A 27,630-nucleotide genomic window follows, 5' to 3' on the forward strand; every position below is an offset into this window, starting at 1 on the left:
GGGGGACAACATTCTGATACAAATATCTGCGCCCCCGCTGCTGGAGGCTAAAGACATTTACAAAGATAACGTACATGCTTATAAAGTTATTGTTTGGAAGCCCTTCACCCTAGGAAAAGAAAATACAGGTCAAGGTAGATACACATCGTACCAAGATGAACTTGAAAGCATATGAAACCCTGAGGGCCAGCAGCAAACATCTGATCTTTTGTTTTAATTGGTCACGAGGGAGCTAAAGCACTATGGAATGCCCAGCCCCAATTCCATGTACTGCACAAAAGTAAAAACCGGTCACTTCAACCCAAAACCTTGCTCAGCTTGAGAAATATCATATACACAGGATTTCATCCACATAATCCAACCAAACCTAGATGACTCTACCATTCCTTTGAAAATTCGAGCAATGTGTTTTGTCTTCAGAGTATATTTTGTGAAGAATCCTCGTTCCTGAAACCCTTCGTCCCTTTAGGTTTAAAAAACAGCCCCACCTCTGCAGTGCAGATTTATAAACTGGCATTTTATTCATTTTAACAGATGTGAGTTTCCAAAGCCTCTTTTTGTTATGTTAATTACCAATCATTTTCTGTACGTGAGTCTCCCTGCAATTTTATCACAATGCCAAGGTTTAAATAAATTCAGTGAACCACCTGCAAAGGCATTCCAAGCCATACCTTGATTATAGGTGTCTTCCAAGTACCCTCCCAAATCCGAATCAGGACTGAAGCTCCCTTCGCTGTCATCATCAAACAACTTCTCATCACAGTCTGGATCCAGGAAGGTCAGATATGTGTAGAAAGACGTGGTAAGAAATTCCGAAAGGCTCCCTAATTTTACTCTGCCAAGGAGACACTAGGTTAGAGATACAGGTGCACGTGGACAAATTTCCACTGTGAATCAGAGACTTTTCAACAACCAGATGGTGCTTCTGCCAGAATTGATAAATACATCACTTTGCAGAGCGCCCCACATAAGTAGTCAGCCAAGAAATTAAAACAAAAATTCAATACTAAGTATAAAGTGGGAGCATGGAGCATATTAAAAGCCAAAATGAATCATGCTGATTTCTTCCTCCCAAACCCAACACAAAGAGAAATCTATTTTACTGAACCAACCAAAGTTTTACAAAACAAATGGACTAAACCACTTTTAACTAGAACCAAATCAAGCCTTGGGGGGGGGGGGGTTCTGCCCTAAAACAACTGGATCAGAACAAAACCTACCATGCAATATGGTCACCCAGGCACAGGTATATGAGAGGTCTCTGAGAGGAGAGCCAGTCTCAAAGGCAAAGTTCTTCCTAGAAGGAATGCGATGGGGCCATCCCCAGACTGGAGCAGGTTCACAGAGTGGCCTTACTACATTTTCGGGCTGGGAAAAGTTCCACTGAAAACCGCAAGCTGGGTTTGGCAATGTGGGGTCCTGGGTCCTGGCAATGTGGGGTCCTAGGCCAACCTACAGAAAGCCACCACTGTGCGCTTCTTAAAATGTTAGCTCTGGGGGCGCCTGGGTGGCTCAGTAGGTTAAACCTCCGACTTTTTATTTCAGCTCAGGTTGTGATCTCAGGGTCCTGGGATCGAGCCCCCGGGCAGGCTCAGAGCAGAGCTTGTCCTTCTCCCTCTGCTCCTCCCAGCATTCACTCACTCTCTCTCTCAAATAAATAAAATCTTTAAAAAAAAAAAAAAAAAAAAAAAAAAGGAAGCTCCGGAGGCAGAAGACAATAGGATCCTCGGAGCTATCAGCATCAGATGAGGGCTTAGTTGAAAAGGCTGAGGAAAACAGTTTAAGGAGCACAGTGAAGCCTGGGATGCAAATGAATTCGTGGGTGCATGAGCTTCAGTGGGCAAACGACATCAAGAAACATGGCCTGAGGGAAGGAAAGAAAAGCCTTTCGGTTAATGAGTAAAATCTTTTCCTTCTAGGTTCTAATGATTCTGTTGCCTTGAGACTGGGGACAGGAGGAGGTGAGGTGCGGTGGAGTGTACAAAAGAAGACCATGGAAGTTTCTCTCTGAAGGAAGTTGAAAGGACAGGTCGAATGTGGGACTGCACTAATGCACAAAGGCTTCTGATAGCAAGCTACCCCGGGTGGGCCAGAGGGAAAGTCCTGCAACGGGGGTGAATTCAGCTTTTTAAAGACTCTCAAACCTAAGGAAAAGTCATAATGAGATTCAGTTTTAATTATCAAGAACTTCATAGGAAAGGCAGCCCACGGAGCCTAGGCATTCCTGCTCCCGTCCATGACTCTTCGGGTCGTCTGCCATACTCTGTGAACAGGAGGCCCTCCTGATTTTTGTTAAGCCTTCGTCCAGCTCGTCATGGAGATGAGAGCCTGGTTTCCGTGTTCATACAGAGCTCCTGTACCTCTTTACTGTGTGCCCCTTGATCTCTGAGCCTATAGCCCCTTGTCTGTACAATAGAACACAGGGGCGCCTGGGGGGCTCATTGGGTTAAAGCCTCTGCCTTCGGCTCAAGTCATGATCCTAGAGTCCTGGGATCGAGCCCCGTATCAGGCTCTCTGCTCCACGGGGAGCCTGCTTCCCCCTCTCTCTCTCCCTGCCTCTCTGCCTACTTGTGATCTCTGTCAAATAAATAAATAAAATCCTAAAAATAAAAAATTAAGAAACAATAAAATAAAACATCATCCTTTTCTCCATTCTATCTTTTAAGAATAATTTCTAAGGAAGGGTCCTTGCAAACATGGCACAAAACCTAGAAGCAATGAGGATAAATATCAGTCTAACAACGTAAAAATCAGAAACCTATACGGCATGAAATGAAGTCAAAAGACAAGTGATACACTGGAAAAAAACATTTGCGGTAATAATATGGAAACAGAGGACTAATTTTCATAATATCAAACAGCTCTTACAACCAGTAAGAACAAATGGAAAAATGGAACAAGACATGGACAAAGTTTACACAAAAAAATGTTTAACTGTCAAACGTGAACAAAATTATAAATAAATGCAAAATATTACAACAGAGAGACTGTATTTTCCCAGTAAGATTGCTAAGATTAAAAACACAGGCATAGGGGCGCCTGGGTGGCCCAGTGGATTGGGCCGCTGCCTTTGGCTCAGGTCATGATCCCAGGGGCCCAGGATCGAGCCCCGCATCGGGCTCTCTGTTTGGCGGGGAGCCTGCTTCCCCCTCTCTCTCTGCCTGCCTCTCTGCCTACTTGTGATCTCTCTCTGTCAAATAAATAAAAATCTTAAAAAAAAAAAAAAAAAAAAACAGGTATGGGATGCCTGGGTGGCTCAGTGGGTTAAAGCCTCTGCCTTCGGCTTAGGTCATGATCCCAGGGTCCTGGGATCGAGCCCGCATCGGGCTCTCTGCTTGGCAGGGAGCCTGCTTCCTCCTCTCTCTATGCCTGCCTCTCTCTCTGCCTACTTGTGGTCTCTGTCAAATAAATAAATCTCAAAAAAAAAAAAAAAAAGAATACAGCCCACATGACAAAGTGAAGACTCAATCAGACGGTGCAAACCAACACGAGGCACACATGCAAGTGAGCCATTAACTACAGGCAGTATCCTTTTGGACAATGATTAGATTTCAGCTCGAGAGTTTATTCTGGAAAGCAGTTAATTACGGGCATATGGTATTTTCTCTGGGCTGCGATGCCACACACCCGGTGGCAGCTTATCCAAACTGGACGTGAAACGTACAAAAGTGCAGGCCAAGTGCAGTTGTGGTGCTAGCGCTAGAAATGTGGATGGCAAGTGTGGATGTGGGTGCTGGGGATGGTCTCGTGGAGGCTCCCAGGAGAAGCTCAGAATGAAGGCCTTTCACGTTCGCTGCAAAACCCCCCAGTAAGCTCTGGGAGCAGAGGTGCCAATCCCAGCACTTAGAAGTACAGGGACTCAACTCTGAAGGGACAAAAAGGCCAGGGACAAAAAAACCACACTGCACGGGTCCACTCAGTTGAGACACCTAGAGACGAAAAACACAAGGGCAGTTGCCAGAGGCTGGGGCAAGAACGGGGGAGCGGTTGTATAATGGGGAGAGAGCTGCAGTTTTGCGAGATGAAAAGAGTCCTGGAGATTGGTTGCACAACCGTGTGAGTGTACTTGACGTTACTGGACTGTACATTTTAAAAAAGCCAAGAGGGTAAATTTTACGTTATGAGCATCTTACCGCCGCTTTAAAAAACATTACAGTGGCAGCAGGGTTCCTAGGGCGGGAAGACGTGAGAAGGGCTGACTTCAATGCCCAAACACTTAGCAACTGGCATTCTAGCAGGGACCCAGTGGAAGACTACAGGGCCCACGAAGGGTCATACCTCACGTGTGGCCAGCTTTACAGTGAGGTTCTTTTAGAACCCTTCTCACATATTCCATGGGATTTGGAGAGATCGGGGCACAGATGCTATCGAGAAAATCTCTGCCTTGTGATGGTCAGAGCGTACAAGAATGGAATCAGTTTTTCCAGGAGGTGAGCCCCCCGTCACTCGAGGTGCTTCCCCATATTACCGGGGAGCATCTGGTACCATGGGCCTGCAAACCAGGGTACGTGTCGCTCCACTAAGGATGAGGGGCAGTGGTCTAGGCAGGCCCATTCAGGCACCCTGCTCTGAGGGCCACCTAAGGAATTTATAAAGTTCTGTGATTTATTCTACAGGCGACAGCACACTCAAGTCAATTCAAGGAGTGTCTCCGGAGCACCCACCAGACCTAGGCACTGGGTGTTTTCTGCCAGGCCTTTTAACCAGAAACAGACACAGCATCATCCCATACAAGCAGTCCCAGAATGCCCCTGCAGACAGACTTGTACATTCACCTCTCTATGCCCCAGGCCTCCTGGCAGCCGTAAAAGCTGCACAAACACCCCCTGAAAGCTGCTTTCGATACGATTCCAGCTCCACATGGGTAAAAGCGTAAGATTTAACTTCTTTCTTAAAGCTCCACGTTTCTACGTTCAGCAACTGATATGAAAAGTGGGAGAAGGGCAGCAAAGGACTTTTAAGAAAGGTCAGTGATACTTTACAAAAAAAAAAAATCACAAATTACCTGGCTCCCCCAAAATATCCATCCTCTAGTTTTCTAATTGTGGAAAGAACTGCAGAATGAATGTCTGAGCCATCATTTGCTAAGGGAAAAAGGAAAATATAAAAAGACAAGTGAGTTTACTTAATCTGGGAATACTTTTTGGTTTGGGAGGCATGCGTGGAAATGTCTTCCTCAGTACAATCTAATTAAAACCCTTATGGAAGATTCCTGAGCTCAGAAACCGATCTGCTAAGAACCCCCTTCAGTACTTGGCTTTGACTCGTTTTAAACATTTTGGAAGGGGCCCAAATCAACCGTGGGACATGAATCAGGCAGATGGAGTTCAGAGAGTTACTGAGCATGGTGTGGGTGATGGGGAAGGTGAGCGTGGGTCTGCCCGTCATTCGCCAGCAGGTGCAGAGGTAGGCCAGCTCGATCCTCAGCATCTCCACGATCATCTCATTGTCCAGGGCCAGGTAGAAGTGATGCTGGTCGGTGAACTGCAAGTCAGATCAGGCCCAGTGAGAGGCTGTCCTCCGCTCCCTCGACACCACCCCAGCTGTCATTCACGGCAATGCTAATCCTTGCATTTTGTTCCCAGAGAAGAGCCTCAATCCTGGCTGTCATCCTCCTCCATCATGGGGCTCTCCTTGCCATCAGGCAAAACAATCAATCTGTCGCCTGCCCCGGAGCCGCAGCTACAGTCGCGTGGAAGGGAAAGGTGCGCGGCCAGATCTAGTTACAGCTCCTCCGATGAGGATGTAAGCACCTGGCCCAAAACACCACTGTCCCTGAAAGGAAATCAATAACTCCTTAAATCCTCCTCATTCTAAGGCTGCTGGGCTCAGAGGATTTCGAAGTGAGGGAAGGGAGGGCGCTGGGAGCAGGTGAGACATGGAGACTGCGTCTACCCGACTGACAGCCTGGTTAATGTGAACTAAAGGCACTACCGCCCGGTGTCGATGAAAATCAAATCATTCTCCTAGCCTCTGGACTAGGCCACACTCCGCTCTGCTCCGAAATTGGTTACAATGGGAAGTAACACAAGATTAAAGCGAGCAACATGGGCTACTGACCCAGGACCCCATGGATGACAGTGTGCCTGCGTGGTGGGGGGCCATGCCCACGGTGACAAAGTGAGCCCATAGCTGATCTTTCTACCCGGCCAAATGGATGGAAAACATTTGGTTTGGGTTCCATGGGGCTACTTCCCTTTGTAAACAAAAACTCTGGAAAAAGTTCCTTAATTGGTATATTTGAGATACCATCAAGCGGGTCGGAGCCTGAAAATCAGACAGGCTGTGTGCCACCGTGTTCAGACAGACTAAGCAACGGTGAGGGACTACAGCTACCTGGGGCATGAGGGCGGCAAGTCAAGCGCCAGGTCACTAGCAAATTTGGAAAGCAGTGTGAACTTCTCTACCTCGTGACTGGAAGTGATAGCACACGATGTCTGCTTCAAGCCACGCCTACTGAGCATCCACTGAGAGTAAAGAATTGTACCGGGTAATGGGAATCATCCTACCCACTGCTATTTGAACACATGCACACCCTCCTTCTGCCACATTCACAGCAGCTCACTGAAAGGATGTGTGTGGCTTTGCTTCCGGCCTGCTCTGCTCACCTGGGGTGTGAAAGTGAAGATCTGGTTCCTAATCACATATAGCTTAGATGTTCCAAGGACGCCAATGTGCCGATATGGTCGCCCACTCAATTTCATATTCTTATTCCGTCCTATTTGAAAAATAAAAGAGAAATTAGAGATAGAACCAATATGGTAACGTGTAATCCAAGTGACTTTGGCTAAGACCAGGCCTATTTTCATTAACCCACTCTAGGGTTTGGTTTTTCTAATACCGTCGATCCTTCTTTAAAATGGGACAAGGAGGAATCAAAAACAAATTCCACCGCCTTCTCTTCATGCATGTGTAGCCAGCACCCAGTTCAACATCTCTATGGAATAAAACTACTGATAGAACTTTATTAACGTTCACTTCTAACTACATATTGAGCCTACTAAGTTAGGTTCTAGAAAAAGAGAACGCCCCTCCCATTTTTTAATGGGTCAAGGAGCATTTTCTGAGACCACAGATAAAAATCATAAATGTTATCAAGACACAAAAGGCTGTTCCAATCATGAATTTTCAAAGAGGGTGCCTTATTTTTACAACAGATGGGGCGAAGGGCGCAGCCCCACTGGGGCGACATCTAGCGAGTGAGCGTGAGAACGTGCTATTGTGCAGCTCCTCTTGACCTCCAAGAGGCTGAACCCCGTGCTTTGGTGTCTTGCCCAGCTCTTCGCAATTTATACCTCTCGGTCCCCCTCAGACCCCAAACCTAGAACCAAGATGCCCCCTCGCCAAAACCACCCAACTGTCTCCCCAGACCTACCAAGCTTGGCGTATATGTGACTAAGAATCCGGCCCGGCTGGACCCGGATTGGATGAATGTCAGCAATACTCTGGACGTTTACCCCGTGTTTCCTCAGCAAGTCCTGAATGTGGTTGTTTTCGGCCAGAACAGTAACTGCGAACAAGAGCGTAGCATCTGCGTTAGACCGCGGCCTTCGCCTCCTCACACGGAGAACACATGACCGACCGAGCTTTCCTCTGGCCTGTGCCATACACATCCTGCACTGAGGGCTTTCCTTGGGCCCATCGCAGCGCATCTCAAGGCCACCCGGCGGAGGGGTGGGGGGCAGATGATGAAGATCCAGAGGCACAGAGACGTGAAACGGCCAGCCTGGGCAGAGCTGGCTCTGCAGCAGCATCCAGGCTGGCCTCCCCCCTCTCTGGAGGGGCTGCCAGCGGGACAGGAGGGGAGGCAGCTGAAAACAGAAGCCTGCAACTCTGGAGAGAAGTCAGACCTCAAAGGAAGGAGTGAGTGCAGCTCCACTTGGGTTTTGAGTTTTGGCCACAGCCATGTTCTACTTTTTAAAGAACTGCAGCGAAAAAAGGTGCTAGTGACTCACTGGTGCCCCAATTGCCATCGAGATTTAGATTCAAGAAAACAGATGCTTTGTAAAAAGTAACATTGTGGTTGGGACGAATACTGTTGCCTTTGGGAGCTAGTGGGTTATGGAAGGGATGTCACAGAAGCGACAGACGCTAAAGCACACATCTGTGCTTCTTAAACAGAACAGGAAACTAGGGAATCTTTCGCATTAAAAATAACAGTGGCGGGGCGCCTGGGTGGCTCAGTCGTTAAGCGTCTGCCTTCAGCTCGGGTCACGATCCCAGAGCCCTGGGATGGAGCCCAGCATCAGGCTCCCTGCTCAGCGGGGTGTCTGCTTCTCCTGCTCCCACTGTCTCTGACAAATAAATAAACAAAAATCTTAAAAAAAAAAAATAACATTGGCTTTACACAGTTAAATATGAATAGGAAACGTGCTCACAAACCTTGTACTACAACATCAGGTTTGACAGAAGTGGAAAATCTTCTGTTTAAGGGATCGATTTCCCCAGTGGCGAGGAATCCCTAGGAAAAGAGGAGCGTTAGCACTGAAAAACACTTAATGAAATTTCACCACAAACCCAACTTGGAAAATGAAACCTTTGGGGGCTCAAAGTATTCAGTGTTTTATTCCTTTACGGTTTTCAGGTCAATAGCTTCTCTTCTCTAAAGCGCAGCACACCATTTAGACAGCCACTGATAAACGTACTGTGCCTTTCGCACCCAGCTCTCCGGGGCCTAGTCACACACGCCACCGTCTCCTGTGACTGAAAAGAACAGCGGTGACTCCTACCCCCTAAGCCCTTACTCTGTGCCGGGTCCTGTGCTAAGCTCCTATACGTACAAGGTCACATTCAGGCCTCCTGATAGGGAGGCACTACCATTAGCATTTTACAGGTGGGGAAACTGAGGTAATGCACTTAAGCTAGGTGGCAGAAAGGGCTGACGGTCCTGGAACACAAAGCTCCCCTCCCTGCTTGCACGGAGTGCTGTCTGAACATGGATCCCCTCACAGCTTCTATGAATGACCCGAGTCCTCAGCGAGTGGCATCCAGGCGCTCTGGGAGTTCTGAGGAGGACTGGGACCTAATGCTGGGAGTGTAGGAAGGTCTTTCCAATGAAGCGGAGGCAACAGGAGCAGAGTTGTTTGTCCCTCATCTCAGAGCTGGAAAGAACAGCAGAAATGACTAAGCCCAGCCTCTGTACAGATGAGGAAACTGAGGCTCCCGAGGTCAGGGAGCTAGTCAGAGGCAGAGCTGGCTTTCCAAGAGATAGACACGGTTTTCCCTACTAATAAAGATAGAAGACAGTCCCTACCCCCAAGGACGTGACCATTAAATCGAGGAGGCAATCACAGCCACGAAACAAGTGGCCCATCTCAGCACCCATAGCTCCTGAGGGCCACTTCCACTGTGACAGCTTTACTCTACTCTACATTGGGAACCCCAATGGTATGGGACTCCCGACTCACCCCCCCAACCCTCCCCACTTCTAGAGTCTGGCAGAACACACAGGACTGGGCCAGCCTCATAGGCTGGAGCTCCCAGCAACTCTCCTGTCCACACCTCTCCCCAGGGGCCCAGGGGAGTAAGCTGGGCAGTCTCTGAGGACAGAGGAACCCATCTGATAACATCACTGATACATCTCCCACACCCCCCCCCAGCCCCACTGGGGAGGTGGATTCATTTCCAGTTGGCATAGAACCATTTGCATTTTAAAAACTTAAGCCAGGGGGCAAGAACATGTTTAACAAGAAGAAATGAGTCAGAGGTCATAGACCTTCCACGTGAGGTGTTGTGGGCTGAGGGAACATCTGACGCAAAGTTCAACACAGCCAAACCAGCCACTGCCCCTTCACAGAGACAGCACCATAGAGTCGCTCGGCTGCCCGTGGCCAGGACTGTGCCAGCAGTGGCCAGAAGCAGACTTAGCAGCTTCCACAAACCTGGATCTTTCACACATGTGCTGAGCCTGAATGGCAAGGTTCTAGTCTCCTGCTGACCGTCAGCTCAAACTGGTTCCAGCCACAGACCAGGAATACGGGGATGGGGGTGGGAGGCGATGGGAGCGCTTGGCACACAGCTGACGCTGAAGTGGCTTAGTGTAAACATGGACACACAAGCCCAGGCGGCAGGCCTCAGAGCCGACCCACTCCAGCTGACCGTAAAGCTATGAGATGCCAACGACATTCACAGCCACCCGGGGCAGAGAGCCCCTGTGCTCTTCCGGGGTCCGTTCTACCTCATATCAGATGGTGTCCAGTTTGTGAAGTCCCCAAGTCCCTTACCTCTGCCAACAGCGAGCTGAGGATGTATAGGGACTGACCCCACAGATGGGGCAGCTTCCCCAAAGGGACTCTGTCCACCGTGTGGGGATTCTTATACTCTTCATCAACCTGGCAAAGAGAGAGAAACCCAAAGTCAGGATGTCAGAGAATAAAAATGTCACTGTCTATTGGGGAGCGCGCTGAGGATTTACAAAAGGCCACCCACCCGAGCCTCCAGGCCAGTTCTGTGCAAGAACTGCGACAGGGAGGCCACAGCACTAAGGCCTTTGTGTGGGGGCCACATGGCTCAACACAGCAGAAGTGGAACTCAAATCCAGGCCTGACTCCAGGCCAGTGCCCTGCCCACAAGCACACAGATGGCAAAAGGCAGAGGCAGGCACGTGAAGCCTGCCTCCTTTGAGCACAGCTCTGGGCAACAAGAAGTTTCACAGCTCATGCTTACACTTGTCTGTATTATGGGTACAGTGATCTAAAACATCACCCTACAGCCACAGCAGGGCATCGCCGGAAGCTAGGTCAGCCTTCTCTCGTCTTGTCCCCAGGGGCTCATAAACTCTGTGTGCCTACGCAAGACAATTACCAGAAGGTGGCACTATTTACTGAGGAAAACACTACTGTATGCTCAGATCCCTAATTTTCCATCAGGGACTCAATAAGCGGGATCCATTGGGGGCTTCTGACTCATCAAGATAAGCTACAATTGTTTATTGGATGGACGGTGCTGGCTACACATTGTAAAAGTTAGTCTACAACTTTCTCTGTTGTAAACTCCATGCTGACCTTTGTGGTTTTGTTTGTTTGTTTTAATAAACCCTACCCCCATTGTGGGGCTCAAACTTACAAGCCTGAGATCAAGAGTCACTTGCTCTATTGACTGAGTCAGCCAGGTGGCCCCGACCTTTGAGTTTTTGCCATTATTACAATGTTGGTTGGGGGTAATGTTACTGACCACTTTTTCCCTCCAAAAAACAAAGCAATTTAAGAAATCCTTCTCCAAGAGGGAAAAAATCACAACACGAGGGAAGTTGTCCTCTGCTCGTGGATTAACCAGCAATGTTATCAACAGATTGTTGAAATTTGCTGCAGTGGTTAAACGTTAAGAAGAACTTAAACTCATAAACTGAACAGAATTAAAACATGCCAGTAATCAAACAATCCAATAGGACAACAATGTGGCAGGAGGGTCTCTAAAATGTTAGAGTGATCCTGGGGCATAAGTTTGGCTATCTTTGGGTAGTAAGAGTAGAGAGAAATAGGTTCTTTTTTCCACAGAATCCTAGATGTTTTGCAGTGCACAGGACTGCTTTCACAGTCCGACGGTGTGTTAAGGTTAGGTGAAAGGTAAGTAGTGTTAAGAAAGATTAAAAACCTTGAATGAGAAATAGTTGATGCCAAGCACAGAAGGCAAAGTGTCTGGATTGAAAGACAGCTTGGGGCGCCTGGGTGGCTCAGTGGGTTATGCCTCTGCCTTCGGCTCAGGTCATGATCCCAGAGTCCTGGGATGGAGCCCCGCATCGGGCTCTCTGCTCAGCAGGGGGCCTGTTCCCCCCCCCCATAAATAAAATCTTTAAAAAATTAAAAAAAAAAAAAGACAGCATGACTCTGGCTTCCCCTGACCCATAGGCCAGCTCCTGCCTCCCTGTGGAGGTGCTGGCGTCTCCGCCCCACCCCCACCCCGTACTCCTTATGCCCTGGCAGGTCCCCTAACACACTGGGCCTTGGCAGCCCCACTCCCATGCCTGCCCTCCACGCCCCAGACCCGCTCGTCCACCCCCCACTAGCCTGCAACCCTACAGAGCCACAGCTGGCGCTATAACCCCTTGGTGCCCCGTACCTAGCTTGCTGCTTTGGAAACTACTTCTGAACACAAAGTGTTAGCTCTGAAAGAGGGATAAAAAATCCCCAAAGGCCAAGTGTGAACCCACTTTGCTCTAGAAACGCAGCACGTGGTTACCTTGTTCGGCGGGATGGCGTACAGTTCTGGCACCAGGTGGATCCCGTTCTTGCCTCTGATTAATATTCCCTCCAGGGCCTCCCGGTACTCCTGCACCTGGAAAACAGCCCCACCCCCACAGCAGGAGAGAGGCGCCATCAATACCACCCCCAGAGTGCATCCTAGAAAAACACCTCTCTGGGCAAGCAACGGATTATTAGTAGGCCGCGGGGTTAAGAAATGCACGAACACCTTCCACTTAAGGAGTGCAGGAGGAACTAGGGGCCCCACTGACAGCGAAGGTTAGAAGGTGCCGAAGGCACTGGACGTTTCTGTGTTGTCTTTAACTCACAACATCAGTGTTTCGCCTTAACTTCCCACACCCATAAATGTTGTCTCCCTAGCTAGACGATATAAGCTTCTTGGGGTGGAGGGCAGACCTTAAGCAGGACATCGCGTTTCTACCTGTCACGAGTTTTCCACCTAAAAGGCCCTCATTCGAGCACCTATTGCTCAGGAAATGTTTGCAAAATGCACCTGATGTGAGGAAAAGGAAGTGTTTGTACAATGATCCCTATACCCCAATTCTTAGGACACACCACTCCATATAATAAAAGCTACTGATGTAAACATTTCCATTCAATTAAAAAGGCAGTGACTAAAAAACAAAACAAAACCAAAAAAACCCTAAGTATGTAAAGGAATAGACAAAAGAGGGAAAACCCTTAACCCGCCCCCCAGCTGTTTAATACACTTCATCTTGGAGAGCCTAGTCAAACACCTTCTAGATCTCATTTCCTTTTCTTTTGAAGTTTGTGGACAGCAACATTTCACCAGGGGTGCGTCATTTTTTAAAGGTCATTGGGCAGTAAGTGGAAAAGACAGAATAGGCCTAACAGCAGTAAATTCTGTGAGACCTAGAAAATAAGGACCTAAGCACAATCTTTTTTGTCTTCTCAGCTTTTTTGTTTCTAATAACTGTCAAGTTTCCTCACAATTGAAATTCTAACTCAATCCTTTTGAGACCTTTCAGTTCTGGGATAAAGAGACAGAAAACGTAAGACCCAAGATGATTGCTAAAGCATAACAGGAAGAATCAACAATCGGGGAACATCAACGTTTCAAGCTTACTACCATGTTGGGGAGGAAGAATTTTCTCTGCCCGTCAAGGTCCTTCTAGCTAGACTAAGAATCAAACTGACATGAGACAGATGAACAGAAAATCGAACTTAGTTCCGTATGTACAGGGAATCCACAGATGGGCTACTCCAAAGACAATGAGGCACCATGAGGTGGACCTGAGCTCAGGAGAGGGGTGGGGGTCACAGGACACCAAGGGAAGGAAGAGCATTTGCAGGAAGGTGAGAGGAGATGTTTGGAAAACAAAGGTGGCCCTGCTGTGCACACAGGTTTCTTAAGAGGAATCATTGTCTGGTGTTGGTAACTCTCTTACTGGTCTAGGCAAGCAGTTGAATGGGGAGGTAAAGGGCATTTCCCAAATGTACTGGGTTTTGATTACTTTTAACTCAAAACAGTGTTCATGCCAAAGTGGCTCACCTTGGGGCGACCTGCCCTTGGCCCCTATTGCCACTTTTGAAACCACTCTCAGAACTTCTGAGCAGAGGCAGTTTTCAAAACCAAAATAAACCTTGGATTGCTCATCCCACCCATGTACATGTGGCCTGAACAGGTTAAGAAAACACTAAAGCGTTTGAGGTTGTCATTCATTCACATAAGCTTCACGAGGACGGGTCTGTTCTACTTACCAACGAACGTATGCACAGCAGCAAAGGCTAAAGAAATCTGTTTTGAACAAATGAATGTTGCAGGAACACATCTTTTTACTCGGCACTTACTATGCACTAGGGACAGGGAATGTATTAGTGAATTGGACAGAGACCACGTCTAGCAGGGTGGTCTGGCAGGGAGGTGGGAGACAAAATACAGCTACAGGGGCCATACTGTGCTAAGTGCCGTGGGACATATAAAAGGGGCATCGATCCAGCATTTAGAGTCTTTCTTTCTGAAAGAAGAGACATTACCAGCGAATAAGTGAAGGAGAGAGAGACAGCTGAGGGAGAAAAGCAGGGCCTGAGCACTTGAGAAGAGGAGAGATAGCGTGGCCTGTCCAGAGGGCTGAAAGGGTTTCAGGGTGCTCGCAAGACAGAACTCAAGGAAGTAAGTGAACAGAAAGAAATCGGCCAGATTTTATGAGGTCCTACAAAAACAGGAGAAGAGCTTGTACTTTGTCCCAAGGCAAGCAGGAGCCTTTCAAAGCTTTTAAGCAAGGCAGTAGCATAATCTAATTTGCCTTTTAATAAAATGCCCCTGGCAACCTGTACAGAGAAACAGCAGGGATTGAGGTTGGAGGCTGGGCACCCACTGGAATGCTATTACATTAAATAAGATGTTAGCTGAGCGCACTCTTCTACCAGAACTGAAGACAGCAAAAGCCGAGGCTGTTCGGAAAAAAACAAAAAACAACAGAACGACTAAACCTGTCTGTGCTCCACTGTGGTCCCCAGTGAACCCCACCTCTTAGTACTCAGGCCTCTGTGCAGTCCCCTCCCCTTGAACGTGGCATGACCCTTTAAGCAATAGAATGCAACAGAAGGGACTCTGCCAGCTCAGGGCCTAAAGCTTAAGAATGTTTGGCAGCTCTTGCTGTTGCATTCCCGGCCACGACGACCATCCTGGGAAAGACCTAACTGATCAGACCCCACAGTTCTGTGAGAAGCCCAAGCTAGCCACATGGAGGCCAAGCAAGGCCCGGGCCAAGAGCCAAGAGCCCAGGCGAGCTCCCAGCAGAGAGCCAGCATGCAGGGCCAGCCACGAGCGACGCCATGTCGGATGCCGCTCCTCCAAACCCCAGTGAGCCAGCTGACACCAAGTGAAGCAGGGACGAACTGTCCCTGCTGAGTCCCGCCCAAATTGTAGAATCATGAGCAAATAAACAGCCATTACCTTAATTCACTACATTTTGGGAAAACTTGTGGAGCGACAACAGATAGCTGAAACGGGGTCCTAGAGTCTTGTGTAAGCTTACACTCTAATAACGTTAACTCAGGACGCTGAGGGAATGAAAATGCTGAGTATGAACACCACACCCAGCATGTTCTCACCTGAACGGCGTCACCGGTGAAGACCCCGTCTATTATGAAATACGTCCAGAACACGGGCCACTCACATTCAATGTTTTCAAAGAGCTTGAGCTCCGCAGGGTCATAATGCAGTCGGTTTGGGTCCTGGAACCACACAGGAAACCTTCTGAAAGGTGCTGTCAGATTACATATATAACACCACTGACCCCACCGGGTTCCCCTCGCTTTCTCAATCACCACAGCTCTGTGGCGGCTGGGATTAGGAGTTCGCTCTAACGGAGAGATGCTATGACTGGCCGCTTTCCACGGTAAAATTTCCGAAAAGTCTACCGGAAATGTACACAAGACTCCTTGGTGGTTTATTATAATAAGCTTCCTATATTGCTAACAAATAAATAGCAATTTGCCTATCGCAGTGCTCAGCAGACCATCTGCTTTGCGGAAACCACTCTATCAGTCACTGTAGCAAAGAAACTCGAGAAGGAGGCCACAGTTGCTCTTGAACACATCGTGAGCCACAGAACTGTTTGTCCTTGTCTACAGGCTGGTTTTAAACCACCAGCTTCCTGTCCTCCTGATGATACTATTCTACCGCCTAACTCCAGCCTCGCTGTCTCCAAAGTTAAGATTTCCCTGTCCAATATTCTAACATGTAATTTTATAATCAAGAGGGGGAGAACACCACGTGGTGATTTCAATATGAAGCAGTTAAGGAATCATAAGAAACAATATTTAAATACAACCTCTCTTGGGGTTTTATAACCATCTCGAAGGAAGCGACAGCATCCATAACGCCCCTAAGAAGATAAAGAAAAAAAAGTACATTTGAGGAAAGAGAACAATTTCTTTGTCTTTCTCTTTTTATGTTGGTTCGTGTTGGCCATTCACCCCCATTCCCATGAATCTTTTAATCACGAAACATGTACCAAGTACTCTTTGTTATCAGTACGAAAGGTTATTTTTTTTTCAAAAGGTTATTTTTAAGTAATAAGCCAAGTAAATTCAGGGTTGATCAGGGCTGAGAAGGGAATGCTGAAACTTCCGGTGAGAGTATCAGGGCCGGGACAGTCATCACTAAGAGTCCCCAGAGTGACCAGCCCTTCATTCTGATTGGCTGTATCACGTGAAGATGCAGAGGGACCCTCACTGCTCCCAGAACCCACCAAGACAGATACTTGAATTGGACTGCTTCTACCTGAAAGACTGGAAAGCCAAAAGGACATTCCAGACTCCTCACAATTAGGTTCTGGATGCAAAGAAGTACGGCAGCGAGGTGGAGGCAGGGCAGGGGTGGGGTGGGGTGAGCGGGGGCTTCCTCCAGCCTAGGGCTCTCGCTGGTGGTTTCTCTGGGTGTTGAGAAAGAGGGACAGTGGCACGGAGCTCTCCATCTGCTTCCCCAGTCCCCGGCAAGCAGTGTCGGGTGTCCATTCCCCAGTTTCTTAAGTGCCTGGGGGCTCCTTTAGCGCATTTCAGAGGCCAGACACGCCCAGCGGCCAGCCCCAGAGAGTTCTCAGAGTCCTGGGGAAGACCAGCCAAGAACCTGCTCCCCTTTAAACATTTCATTCCCTGCACGGACTCCCTGCCTACTGGGACAAGATAAAAGAGCTTCCTTTTTCTCCACTAAACTGTGAGACAGCTTTTTTGGGGATGTAACTGGAGACCCTTCAATCCCTCTGTATCCAAGGGCTAAAAGCATTTTTTACAGAATCTAAGGAGGATCATCAAAATGAAGATTTCGGCTCAAGAAACTTACTTTTTTTTTTTTTTTTAAGAAAACTTACATTCTTGATCATTTTACTGAGAAGCTCAGTTGCCTTGGCTATTTAATAAAATAATCAGTTTGGTATATTGTCATAGTTCCTGCATTGCACCTCAGAGCAGGGATTTTCGTAAGCGCAACTGACCTTTGGGATCGCCACTTGGCTATTTAATAAAATAATCAGTTTGGTATATTGTCATAGTTCCTGCATTGCACCTCAGAGCAGGGATTTTCGTAAGCGCAATTGACCGTTGGGATCGCCAAGTCCCCAGACATGTGCATAAACTTGGAGGATACTGGGATGTGTGTGTGTTTCTCTGGCTGAGACCTTCTAGCTATCAAGAGATTGTCAAAGAGGTCTATGATCTCTAATGGGTTAAGAAGCTCTGCTTTAGAAGTACAGAAAGGGTACGAACTGGAGTTCAAAGGTGCCAGCCTGAGTTCAAGCTCTGCTGTCAGGAGAAGAACTAGGGCACTGGATCCCTCTGAGACTGTTTTCTCCCCCGTACACTTGGCTTTGGGTCCCAAACTCCGAGTCCACTTAGACAAACCAAGCCACTGACCTCATGGAGAACCAAGGCCTGAGTGAGCTGCTCCATGTCATCAAGAAAGGGGCATGTAACACAGAGCAGAAGGACACCAGCATGAGTAATGCTTACCTGGAGCTTGGAAATAATTTCATTTTTGGTCACATTCACGAGGTTCACGTCTTCTACTGCAAAGGCCGGGAAAGAGATAATGGAAAGAAGTCCAGCATCAATCTCCTTAGATGTTGATGCTCTTGGCAGCATGGAGAACAGAATAGACTGAACAAGAAACAAAGAGATGGCTTGAACCTGGGAAGCATGAACCATTGCAAACAGTATCTAGAGACCATGACCGTAGCCCCAAAGAACATCTGAATGAGTCTGCTGATTTTGAGTAGAGATTTTTCCTACCAGTACAACCCTTGCTGGGGGACCTCATCTGCCCAGCCAATGATTCCTGTTCCTTATGGGAGAGGACAGGGTCAGGGAGGGCACAGTACTGCCTGGAGCCCATGCTGAGAACCGCTGGTCTCCCTCCCTTGGGGGCCTTTTGTTGACTTTGCTGTCTTTTGGACATGCAGGGGAAGAATTATGGACTACTCCGTCAACAGGCCAGGGTGTCCTGGTTGTGAAGACAAAGACAGAGGAGCACACACATACAGGGCCAGCACGGAGAAATGTCTGACTTCTGTGGAACATGCCTGGGTGATTCAGAACCCACGTGAAGGGGTCAGCACCAAGACACCACACAAACACTCGGGCAAAATGGTAGATAACAGAATTATTGTAGTCCTAGAACTCGGGTTACTTAGTGGCACTATAATATAGCCTCAATTATAAGGTGGTTGGATCAGGCACTATAAACTAAAGGAAGGTGAGTGGTAAGTGTGGGAAGGGAAGGCAGAGAACACTGGGGATCAAGCGTTACAGACATGGGGCTAGAGCCCTGCAAATGTAAGCGTATTAAATCTCATATAAACGTGGTATACTACATTGATTGATTTTTAGATGTTAAACCAATTTTGCATTCCTAGAATAAATCCCATCTGGTCATGTTAAAAAAAAATCTTTTCTCCATTTTACAAAGAAGGAATTTGGACACTATGTTCAGTTCACACCCAAGGGCTGAGATGCAGACACAGAGACTCATGCGACAGAACAAGGATTCTAAGCCAGGCTCCGCTGGCTACAGAGCTCACACAGCTTCCACTAGGGACCACGCATTATTAAGGGGCACACCAGCTCGACTCTATTAAACTATGCCCCAAGAAACAGCAGATTTCCCATTAAGGACTACTTAATGTGGGAAAACGGAGTGAGCTGCAAAGGGGGTAAGGATGGGGAACGCTTCAGCTTCAGAATAAAGCTTCATTTCCTCAAGCGAACTGACCCCCAAGCCCAGTTCTTTAGCTGCCCTCCCTTAGGCTCTCTGCCTGGAAACTCACACTCCCCCCAGAAGCTCTCCGCTAACGAGTCCGCACGGCTCTCACCCCTGCAACGCCAGCACGGGCTGTGGCACACAGTGGGCGCTCGGTAAGTAAGAGTTTGCTGACTGACCGGCAACAGGGGATCTGCTGTCTGCTTGATGGAGGCCCCTAACCTGCAACAAATCCCTGCTTTCTCTGACCTTTATTTCAGGCAGGGTCCACTAATTTGCCATTTCTTCCATCTCAGCTCTCCTCCATCCTTTCCGCCCATCGCCACCTCTCCCCAAGTGAACTACTGCTTGCTGGTCCTTCGATTTGGTGGCATCATGAAAGAAACTTGAGAGAAAACCACCTATATGCTCAAAAAGCAGATCAGATTTTGTCTCCAGCCAAGTGAGGTTGCTGTGATGGTTGACTTCATATATATACCTCACCGTCATTGTGTCTCAGGTTTACGTAGTACTTCTCAGCTTACAGAGCACTCTAACAAGCTAAGTTGATTTACTCTGATCCTTATAACTGCCCTGTGTGACAGGAGAGGAAGGTGCCAGTAGGCCCATCTTATGGATGAGGGAACTAAAGCTCGGAGAAGCCAAGGGCCACCAAGCAAGAAAGGTGAGGAGTATGGGGTGGTTGGTGGAACATACAACTCTTGATCTCAGGGTCATGAGTTCAAGCCCCATGTTGGGGGTAGAGATTACTTAAAAATAAATCTTACAAAAAAGGAAGGAAGGAAGGAAGGAAGATAGATAGATAGATAGATAGATAGATAGATAGATAAGGATGTGACCTGGAGCCCAGGTCTTCTGCTCTGTCAGTGTCCTTCCCTCCTGTCCAGACCGTGAGAGGCTGGAGCTGTTACCTGGCAGTGTTCGACGTCATCAGGCAGGACGTGGATGACAGACTTGCGTCCTCCGTGCACTCCAAAAAGGTCCAGTTCATCAATTGCCTCAAGAGCTGCCTACAAGCACAGGAATGAATCACTTTTTCTTTCTAGTAAACAAACACTCCCATATCCAGTACTCCTCCTTTCCCACTAAGCAATCTAGCATACATGTTTTCCCAAAGGTGATGAAACACACATCTTTAAAATTCAGCTAAAGTGTCCTATAGACATATTCTACCCTTATTTTCAGTGGAATCAGACCTTTCCTACACATTGCTGCTCTTTGCAGAACAAGAAAGAGAAAACAGACAAACATTTCTCCAAATGAAGTCAGTATTCGACCAAAACATAAAATATCAATAAGTTCATAACACTGGCTGGGTGGGGGGGGGGCACTAAATTCATGGACAGCTTTTCTTTCATTCACCTATTTGTGTTAATTCTAATGTTAGCATGCCTGCCACTTAAAGAAGGTTAATTCTTTTAGTATTAAGTATGTTTTCTGTCAGCTGGCCTTCACAGAACATATTTCCTGTTGCTCTGAAAATTCTAGCTCTGGAGTCTTTACTCTATCTGAGGCTAAACTTCAGTCTTGAGTGGGAGGCAGGAGGGGAGGCATGTGAAATGTCTAGGACAAGAAATGTAAATTGGTGGCTGGGGACTGACTCTGGCCCACAGCTGTGTTCTGTTTGGCCTAAAGAAATTTTTGAAATTGATTTTGAATTGGAATACCTTTAGAGAAAGTTCCCAGCGTCTCCAGTACCCTTCAATATTTTTCTGTCTGGCCAGCTCCACTTGTTTATGTTACTTGCCTGCCCTGACCCCCACAGCCTTTTGAACTTGTAAGCCTTGCCCTACAAAGCAGTCATATTCTTCCGCCTTCTTTATGACCCAGAAAAGAAGAGTGGACATCACACACCCAGGTGCTCAGACAACAGCAAGGCCTTAGACCTGTGAGTGATAATGATGGATAATAAGGAAGGAGGGAGCTTAATTTCTGGCTCACGCACATTTCAGAGTAGGAAACCTACATTCTTTACCTATAATCTCAGTCCCGCTGCGGTATACATGCCACTTGAATTTCATACCTGCTGCCAACTTTTGAAAATATGCTAATCAGATTAAATCCAAACTCCTAAAGATGAGACCCAAATCGCAGCAGTAGAAATGCACAGAAGGAAGAACAGACAGGTCAAGAGCGTCACCTTGGCCATTCCTACAGAGCTTGCATTCAATTCTGGAATGCCCTGATTAGTCTTATCTCCCCGTTCCCACATTCCATAATCCTGCAGAGGGAATGAAAAAAGGTCGTCATCAGAGCACGAAAAAGAGGTACAGGAGCAGTGCTTTGGAAAAATAATTCCTTTATGTTACCACAGGCACAAAGAAACATGAATATCTCTTCTCAAAGGTTCCTGAATTCATGGCTTTCTATACTCAGGCATGCTCGCCCTCAATTTTACTCCATTTGACCTCTGTGCAGAATTTTGCAAGTAAATACTCAAGTGGAACAAAAATGCATGCAAAGACACTCTCAATTTTCTTATTCTTAAAAGTTATCAATTTGTAAGGAACTCCTGATTTGTAGAGAACAAAATGTTCTATCTTCAAATCAAATGAAATGCTGCCCCTCTATTTAACTGATCCCTTTGAACTTGTATCAAATTGTAAGATAGAAAAAAGAAACTTTAACAAATGTATTCTAACTGCTTGAAGCCAATCAAATCACTTAATATAATTTAATACCTATTTCTAATATTACTTCTTGGAGGAAAATGCTGAGCAAGTAACAGAGGCCAAAATCAAAATTGAGGCACAGAATACTGAACAATTTTGGTCTTTTAAAACCAATTATTGTGAATTGGCTCAGAACACTCCATACAAAGGCTGTGATACATGCATCCCTAACTCATAATTCCTATTTTCACTGAAGAAAGGCAAGCGCTGGGTACTGTTTTGAAATAGTGCTACACGCACTACTGAAAAATTACAAGCCGACAAGAACAGAATCAGTGCCAAAATTTCGGTATTTATTATTTGATCTGCAAAGATGAACATTTCTAAAATGTGCAAATTTAGACATAGGCACACCAGAACGATGTTAGACTCTTTCCTGCTGGCATGCCTTGTAGCTGAGCCACAGGACTCAAATCAGTGTTCCTCATATCGGGGCCTTTCCACATTCCAACCCATTCTCTTTCCAAGCCCAGACCGAGTGACTCATCCTCAAACACTGCTGATCAGCTCACTCTGCCAGGCAAGAATCTCCAAAGACAAACTGCTTATCCCCCAGGGGCTCTGGGCACCTCCCTGCAGCTGACCACACCTCCGTTATGTGGCCTCCACCCTCTGCAGGCCCACAGGCGGACTTTGGTCTCTGCTAAGTCTCCAACTTCCCTCCGCACTCCCTCTCCACAAGGACCCCTCTCACACTCAGAGCCCATTCCTGCCCATTAATGCTCCACTCTTTCCGCTCATCCAAACCTGGCTCATCCTCCAAGGTCCAACTAAAGTCCCACACTTTCCACTCCCCTTTGGTTTCTTTAGCTTTCGGCCCTACTGGTATTTTGAGCTGGACCATTCTTTGTTGTGGGGCTGTCCAGCGGAATCCCCCATCAATGCTTGCTAGATGCCAGTAGCTCCCTCCCCAGTGTGACAAGCAAAAAACATCTCCAGACATTGCCAAATGTCCCCAGGGAGGGGACGACTGCCTTGTACCGAGAATCGCCTCTTTAGACCTAGTTTAGCCCTTGGACCCAAGCTGGTCTTCTGCCACCTGTTTCTATAAAGAAGGGCTACCTGGGACTCAGCCATGCTCACACGTTCACCTGTTGTCTACCGCTGCCTTTTAGCGACAAGGGCAGAGGTGAGAAGCAACAGGGACCGCAGAGGCCAAAAGGCTATTTACTGTTGGGCCCTTGACAGAAAATGTTTGCTGACCCTGGCTTTTGACCATAGTGGCTTTTTTTTTTTTTTTTTAAACCAAACTCTACCCTTTCTTTACTGCCTTTACAGTCAGCTTTGCACAGATGAGTTGTTCTAGAACAACCAGAAGTGCATGAGGCTTCACCTGCTGCAACAGAGAGCAGCCTGGAGGCACTGGGCTTTGTACACACTTACAGCCACCCACACCTGGCTTGGGGCACACATCTGGCCCAGGCCCCTCTGCCCGTGGGCTGCCTCAAGAGGTCCCCTCTGCTTGCAGCGCCTACTGACAAGCTGACCCTGCTGCCCTTCACGCTGATTCTGGCTGGCCTGTGCACCTGCTGTAGGACACATTAGGATCTTATCCAAAACAAGCATAGGGACGCCTGAGTGGCTCTGTCAGTTAACCGTTGGCCTTCGGCTCAGGTCCTGATCTCAGGGTCCTTGGATGGAGTCCTGCATCGGGCTCGATGCTCAGCTGGGGGCCTGCTTCTCCCTCTCCCTCTGCCTGCCACTCCCCCTGCTTGTGTTCTCTCCCTGTCTCTCTCTCTCTCTGGCAAATACATAGACAAAAATCTTTTTTAAAAAAGTTTTTAAAAAGCATAAAGGATTCAAACAGAGCACGTGGTGCCTTTCAAACATATCAACTCCTCCGCTGGGTCCCAGGACAAAAATGGGTACTTCGTGTGCAGAGGTGACAATCTTAGAGCTCAAATCTTGCTAACCTTCTGATCAGGCCCAGACAGCCAGCCTGGCCATTCGAGACCTGTGTGATTTTTTATTGTTTTGAACTGGGACACCTGAAAAACTACCAGGTTGGATACTTACAGCAACTTTATATGCCGCTTCTATGTAAAAAACAAGATTCTGTATGAAGGCCACTTCGTCAAGGGTAAAAATAATACGTAAACCTAGTAAAGAGAAACAAACAATGAAGTTACAGAGTTATGTTGTGGAGAGAGACATGTGGGCTGCCAATCCCAGATTACAAATATCCTACTAGGAAAGGAATTCTTGTACCCCTATTTTCATTTTTCTTCCATTTTCATTTATCTTACTAGATATCAAAAATTAGAACTGAAGTAAACTGAAACAGTTAATGTCTAATCTCAGAACGAGAAAGGAGGGAAGGCAAGCAGGTATGCCTATGGGTAGAAAAGGCTAAAAGGCGTGTGGGGCCTTCTGCTAGTGTTGGATTTGCACAAAGAAGTTTCCAACAAAGCACAAATTTTAGCCCAGAGCAACCAGATCCTGTTCTTATCCTTGAGTGAGCCAAAGGGTGGGTATCCTTCCCCTGCAGCAGACAGGTAAAGTAGAGCCCCCAACTTCAAGAGAGAGCCCTTGACCTTGTGGGAAGATGAGCTCCCCAGAACTCCCCGGGGGGGGGAGGGCTACACTAACTCCCTGAAGTAGGTGGTGATCGAAAGAGCTGGATTTTTGCTGGGGCCCTTGAATGTTTGGGTGATTATGGCTAATGTACGTATTTTTAAAGTACGGATTTTTGAGGCTGGTAAGGGTATGGTAAGAAGGGACTCTTACATCAATAGGGGGAGTTTAACTAGTAAACTAATCTGCAAATGATTTGGTAATATATGTAAGCAGCCTCTGAAGGCTATCCGACAGAAGGAAGCAAGTAGAGATAGGGTCAAAGTTGGTATTTTGGGGCACCTGGGTGGATCAGTCAGTTAAGCAGCCGACTCTTGATTTGATTTCAGTTTGGGTCATGACCTCTGAGTCCTGGGATTGAGCCCCACGTCGGGCTCCATGCTCAGCAGGGAGTCTGCTTGAAGATTCTGTCCCTGTCTTGGTCTGCCTGTCTCCCCCAACCTCTCTCTCTCAAGTAAATAAATCTTCAAAAAAAAAAAAAAAAAAGTTGGTATTGCAATATCAGTTACACTAGGGGGAAAAAAGGAATAAAGGAATAGTTTGATTATGGCACATTCATTGATAAAGTCACTAAAATTATGAGGAGCTTGTAAGATCATGGGGAAAATGCTTAAGTTATAGTGCTATATAACAACAGCTACTATTTATGAAAACAATATGACCCTAAATTGGGGGGAAAAAAAAAAGACTTAGAGGAGACACATCTAAATGAAAATTGGCAGTGGAATTCTTTTCTTTGTATTTTTCTACTTCCCAAACTATTTACAGCGAGCTCATCTTAATTTTCATAACCAAAAAGTATTTTTTTTAATAAATGCCTGGTTTATTCGCAAAGCTATAACAGTATTATTTACTGACTTCTGCCATCTTTAGAGTTTCACAATTGCAGACTGAAATTCATGGGAAGCCCCTAACTCAGAAGGCCAGTGTACTGGACTGGGGATAAGAACTCTGAGACGAAGCAGCTAAATGACCTAATCCCCGGAGACGGTTACAGCAGACTGTATCGTGGGAGAGACCATTTGGTTAGCAGAAACACGCTGCGGTCTGGAGCTCAGGGGGCCTGGTGTCCAAGCTGCCATGGAAGCCAACAGCTTGGGCTGAGGAACAATGTTCGCAGTCAGGGAGTTTCTGGCTCATTCCCAGCATGGAGGCTATGGACAGACTGACTACTCTGGGTGGACAGCAGAGTTCTAGAAAGTATGTTGTTTGAATATAATTCAGGTAAATGAGGCTGTGTCTAGAAGGGGGTGAGGGGAAAAGGTGAAGGGGCCAGGTCAGCTTTGGGATCAACCAGAGAGACGCTACCAGAGCTGGCCGGACAGGTCAGAGTCAGCGTACATGACATTCTAAAGATGCATGCTTTTTCTGTACAGAAATAACTTATTTTGTACTGGCATAAAAACAGACACATAGACCAGTGGAACAGAGTGGAGAGCCCAGATATGGACCCTCAACCCTATGGTGAAATAATCTTCGACAAAACAGGAAAAAATATTCAATGGAAAAAAGACAGTCTCTTCAATAAATGGTGCTGGGAAAACTGGACAGCGATATGTAGAAGAATGAAACTCGACCATTCTCTTACACCGTACACAAAGATAAACTCGAAATGGATAAAAGACCTCAACGTGAGACAGGAATCTATCAGAATCCTAGAGGAGAACATAGGCAGTAACCTCTTCGATATCAGCCACAGCAACTTCTTTCAAGATATGTCTCCAAAGGCCAAGGAAACAAAAGCAAAAATGAACTTTTGGAACTTCATCAAGATCAAAAGCTTCTGCACAGCAAAGGAAACAGTCAACAAAACAAAAAGGCAACCCACGGAATGGGAGAAGATATTTGCAAATGACAGTACAGACAAAAGGTTGATATCCAGGATCTATAAAGAACTTCTCAAACTCAACACACACAGAACAGATAATCATATCAAAAAATGGGCAGAAGATATGAACAGACACTTCTCCAACGAAGACATACAAATGGCTATCAGACACATGAAAAAATGTTCATCATCACTAGCCATCAGGGAGATTCAAATTAAAACCACATTGAGATACCACCTGACACCAGTTAGAATGGCCAAAATTAGCAAGACAGGAAACAACGTGTGTTGGAGAGGATGTGGAGAAAGGGGAACCCTCTTACACTGTTGGTGGGAATGCAAGTTGGTGCAGCCACTTTGGAGAACAGCGTGGAGATTCCTGAAGAAATTAAGAATAGAGCTTCCCTATGACCTTGCAATTGCACTGCTGGGTATTTACCCCAAAGATACAGATGTAGTGAAAAGAAGGGCCATCTGTACCCCAATGTTTATTGCAGCAATGGCTATGGTTGCCAAACTGTGGAAAGAACCAAGATGCCCTTCCACGGATGAATGGATAAGGAAGATGTGGTACATATATACAATGGAGTATTATGCCTCCATCAGAAAGGATGAATACCCAACTTCTGTAGCAACATGGACGGGACTGGAAGAGATGATGCTGAGCGAAATAAGTCAAGCAGAAAGAGTCAAGTATCATATGGTCTCACTTATTTGGGGAGCATACCAAAGAACATGGAGGACGGGGAGATGGAGAGGAGAAGGGAGTTGAGGGAAACTGGAAGGGGAGGTGAACCATGAGAGACTATGGACTCTGAAAAACAACCAGAGGGTTTTGAAGGGGCGGGGGGGGGGGGGGGGGGGGGGGGGAGGTTGAGGAACCAGGTGGTGGGTAATAGGGAGGGCACTACTGCGTGGAGCACTGGGTGTGATGCCAAAACAATGAACACTGTTATGCTGTAAATAAACAAATAAACAAAAAGAAAGAAAGAAAGAAATAACTTATTTTGAATTTGGATCACTGCCTGCCGCTCCCCACCCCCTTCCGGATTGCCACTCCCTGTGCAATGGGCTCCAAGGGCCGGGGCTCACCAGAGGCAGTCATCTGGGCCAGGAACAGGAGGAAGAGGGAGGTGGCATCCACCTGGAGATGGCCCCACTGGTCGTCGCCCACCACAGTGCTGCAGGTGGCGGTGTTGTACTTGGCGTGCAAGCTGTCTTTGGTACTCTGCGTGTGCTTGAATTTCTCCACTTTATCCACCTGAGGGAGAGAGCAGGCCGGCTCCACACGGTTAAGGGGCTCACGGCTGGCACAGGCCTCACCCGGGGTCCATTTCTTGGTCCTAGACCTCTTAGCCGCTACCTCCGGGAGCCAGAGAGATGGAGGGCAGCACATGTCCAGCAGTGAGCACCACACGGGGCGCTGTGTGGGGGATTCTCCCTGCCCACCACAGAGATGGCCCAGCCCAGGGGGATTTTAACAAGCTCTGCGGGACAAGGGGTCAAGCCAAAGGGTTTCCTTGTCTGCATAAACCCAGCAGGAGCTGTGACACCCGGTAGGTGCTCAGCGAGAGAGAGGGGAGAAAGAGGACTTGTTTAAACTTCAGGGTCCAAAGGAAAAGACCCACTAGGGCT

The 27,630-nt window shown here is 47.2% G+C and overlaps 1 protein-coding gene across 7 annotated transcripts in view; it reads right to left on the minus strand.

The window, feature by feature from the left end:
• The window catches only part of PHKA2 (phosphorylase kinase regulatory subunit alpha 2), a 78,632-nt gene that overhangs the window by 22,149 nt on the left and 28,853 nt on the right, over nt 1-27,630 (minus strand). For 5 of the 7 annotated variants that reach the window (XM_045995087.1, XM_045995082.1, XM_045995086.1 and 2 more), the window contains 15 exons: nt 27,088-27,256; nt 23,610-23,692; nt 21,062-21,142; nt 19,833-19,931; nt 17,676-17,822; nt 16,001-16,054; nt 15,279-15,401; nt 12,178-12,273; nt 10,224-10,331; nt 8,383-8,461; nt 7,376-7,510; nt 6,609-6,718; nt 5,340-5,484; nt 5,006-5,084; nt 672-835 (listed from right to left, as the gene is read on the minus strand). In XM_045995087.1, coding sequence (XP_045851043.1) covers nt 672-835; nt 5,006-5,084; nt 5,340-5,484; nt 6,609-6,718; nt 7,376-7,510; nt 8,383-8,461; nt 10,224-10,331; nt 12,178-12,273; nt 15,279-15,401; nt 16,001-16,054; nt 17,676-17,822; nt 19,833-19,931; nt 21,062-21,142; nt 23,610-23,692; nt 27,088-27,256 — 1,672 coding nt within the window. The remainder of the gene's footprint in view (nt 1-671; nt 836-5,005; nt 5,085-5,339; nt 5,485-6,608; nt 6,719-7,375; nt 7,511-8,382; nt 8,462-10,223; nt 10,332-12,177; nt 12,274-15,278; nt 15,402-16,000; nt 16,055-17,675; nt 17,823-19,832; nt 19,932-21,061; nt 21,143-23,609; nt 23,693-27,087; nt 27,257-27,630) is intronic. The other 2 variants (XM_045995083.1, XM_045995085.1) reach the window with 2 other exon arrangements.

This window comes from Meles meles, chromosome X (genome assembly GCF_922984935.1).
Source record: "Meles meles chromosome X, mMelMel3.1 paternal haplotype, whole genome shotgun sequence".
Lineage (NCBI taxonomy): Eukaryota > Metazoa > Chordata > Mammalia > Carnivora > Mustelidae > Meles > Meles meles.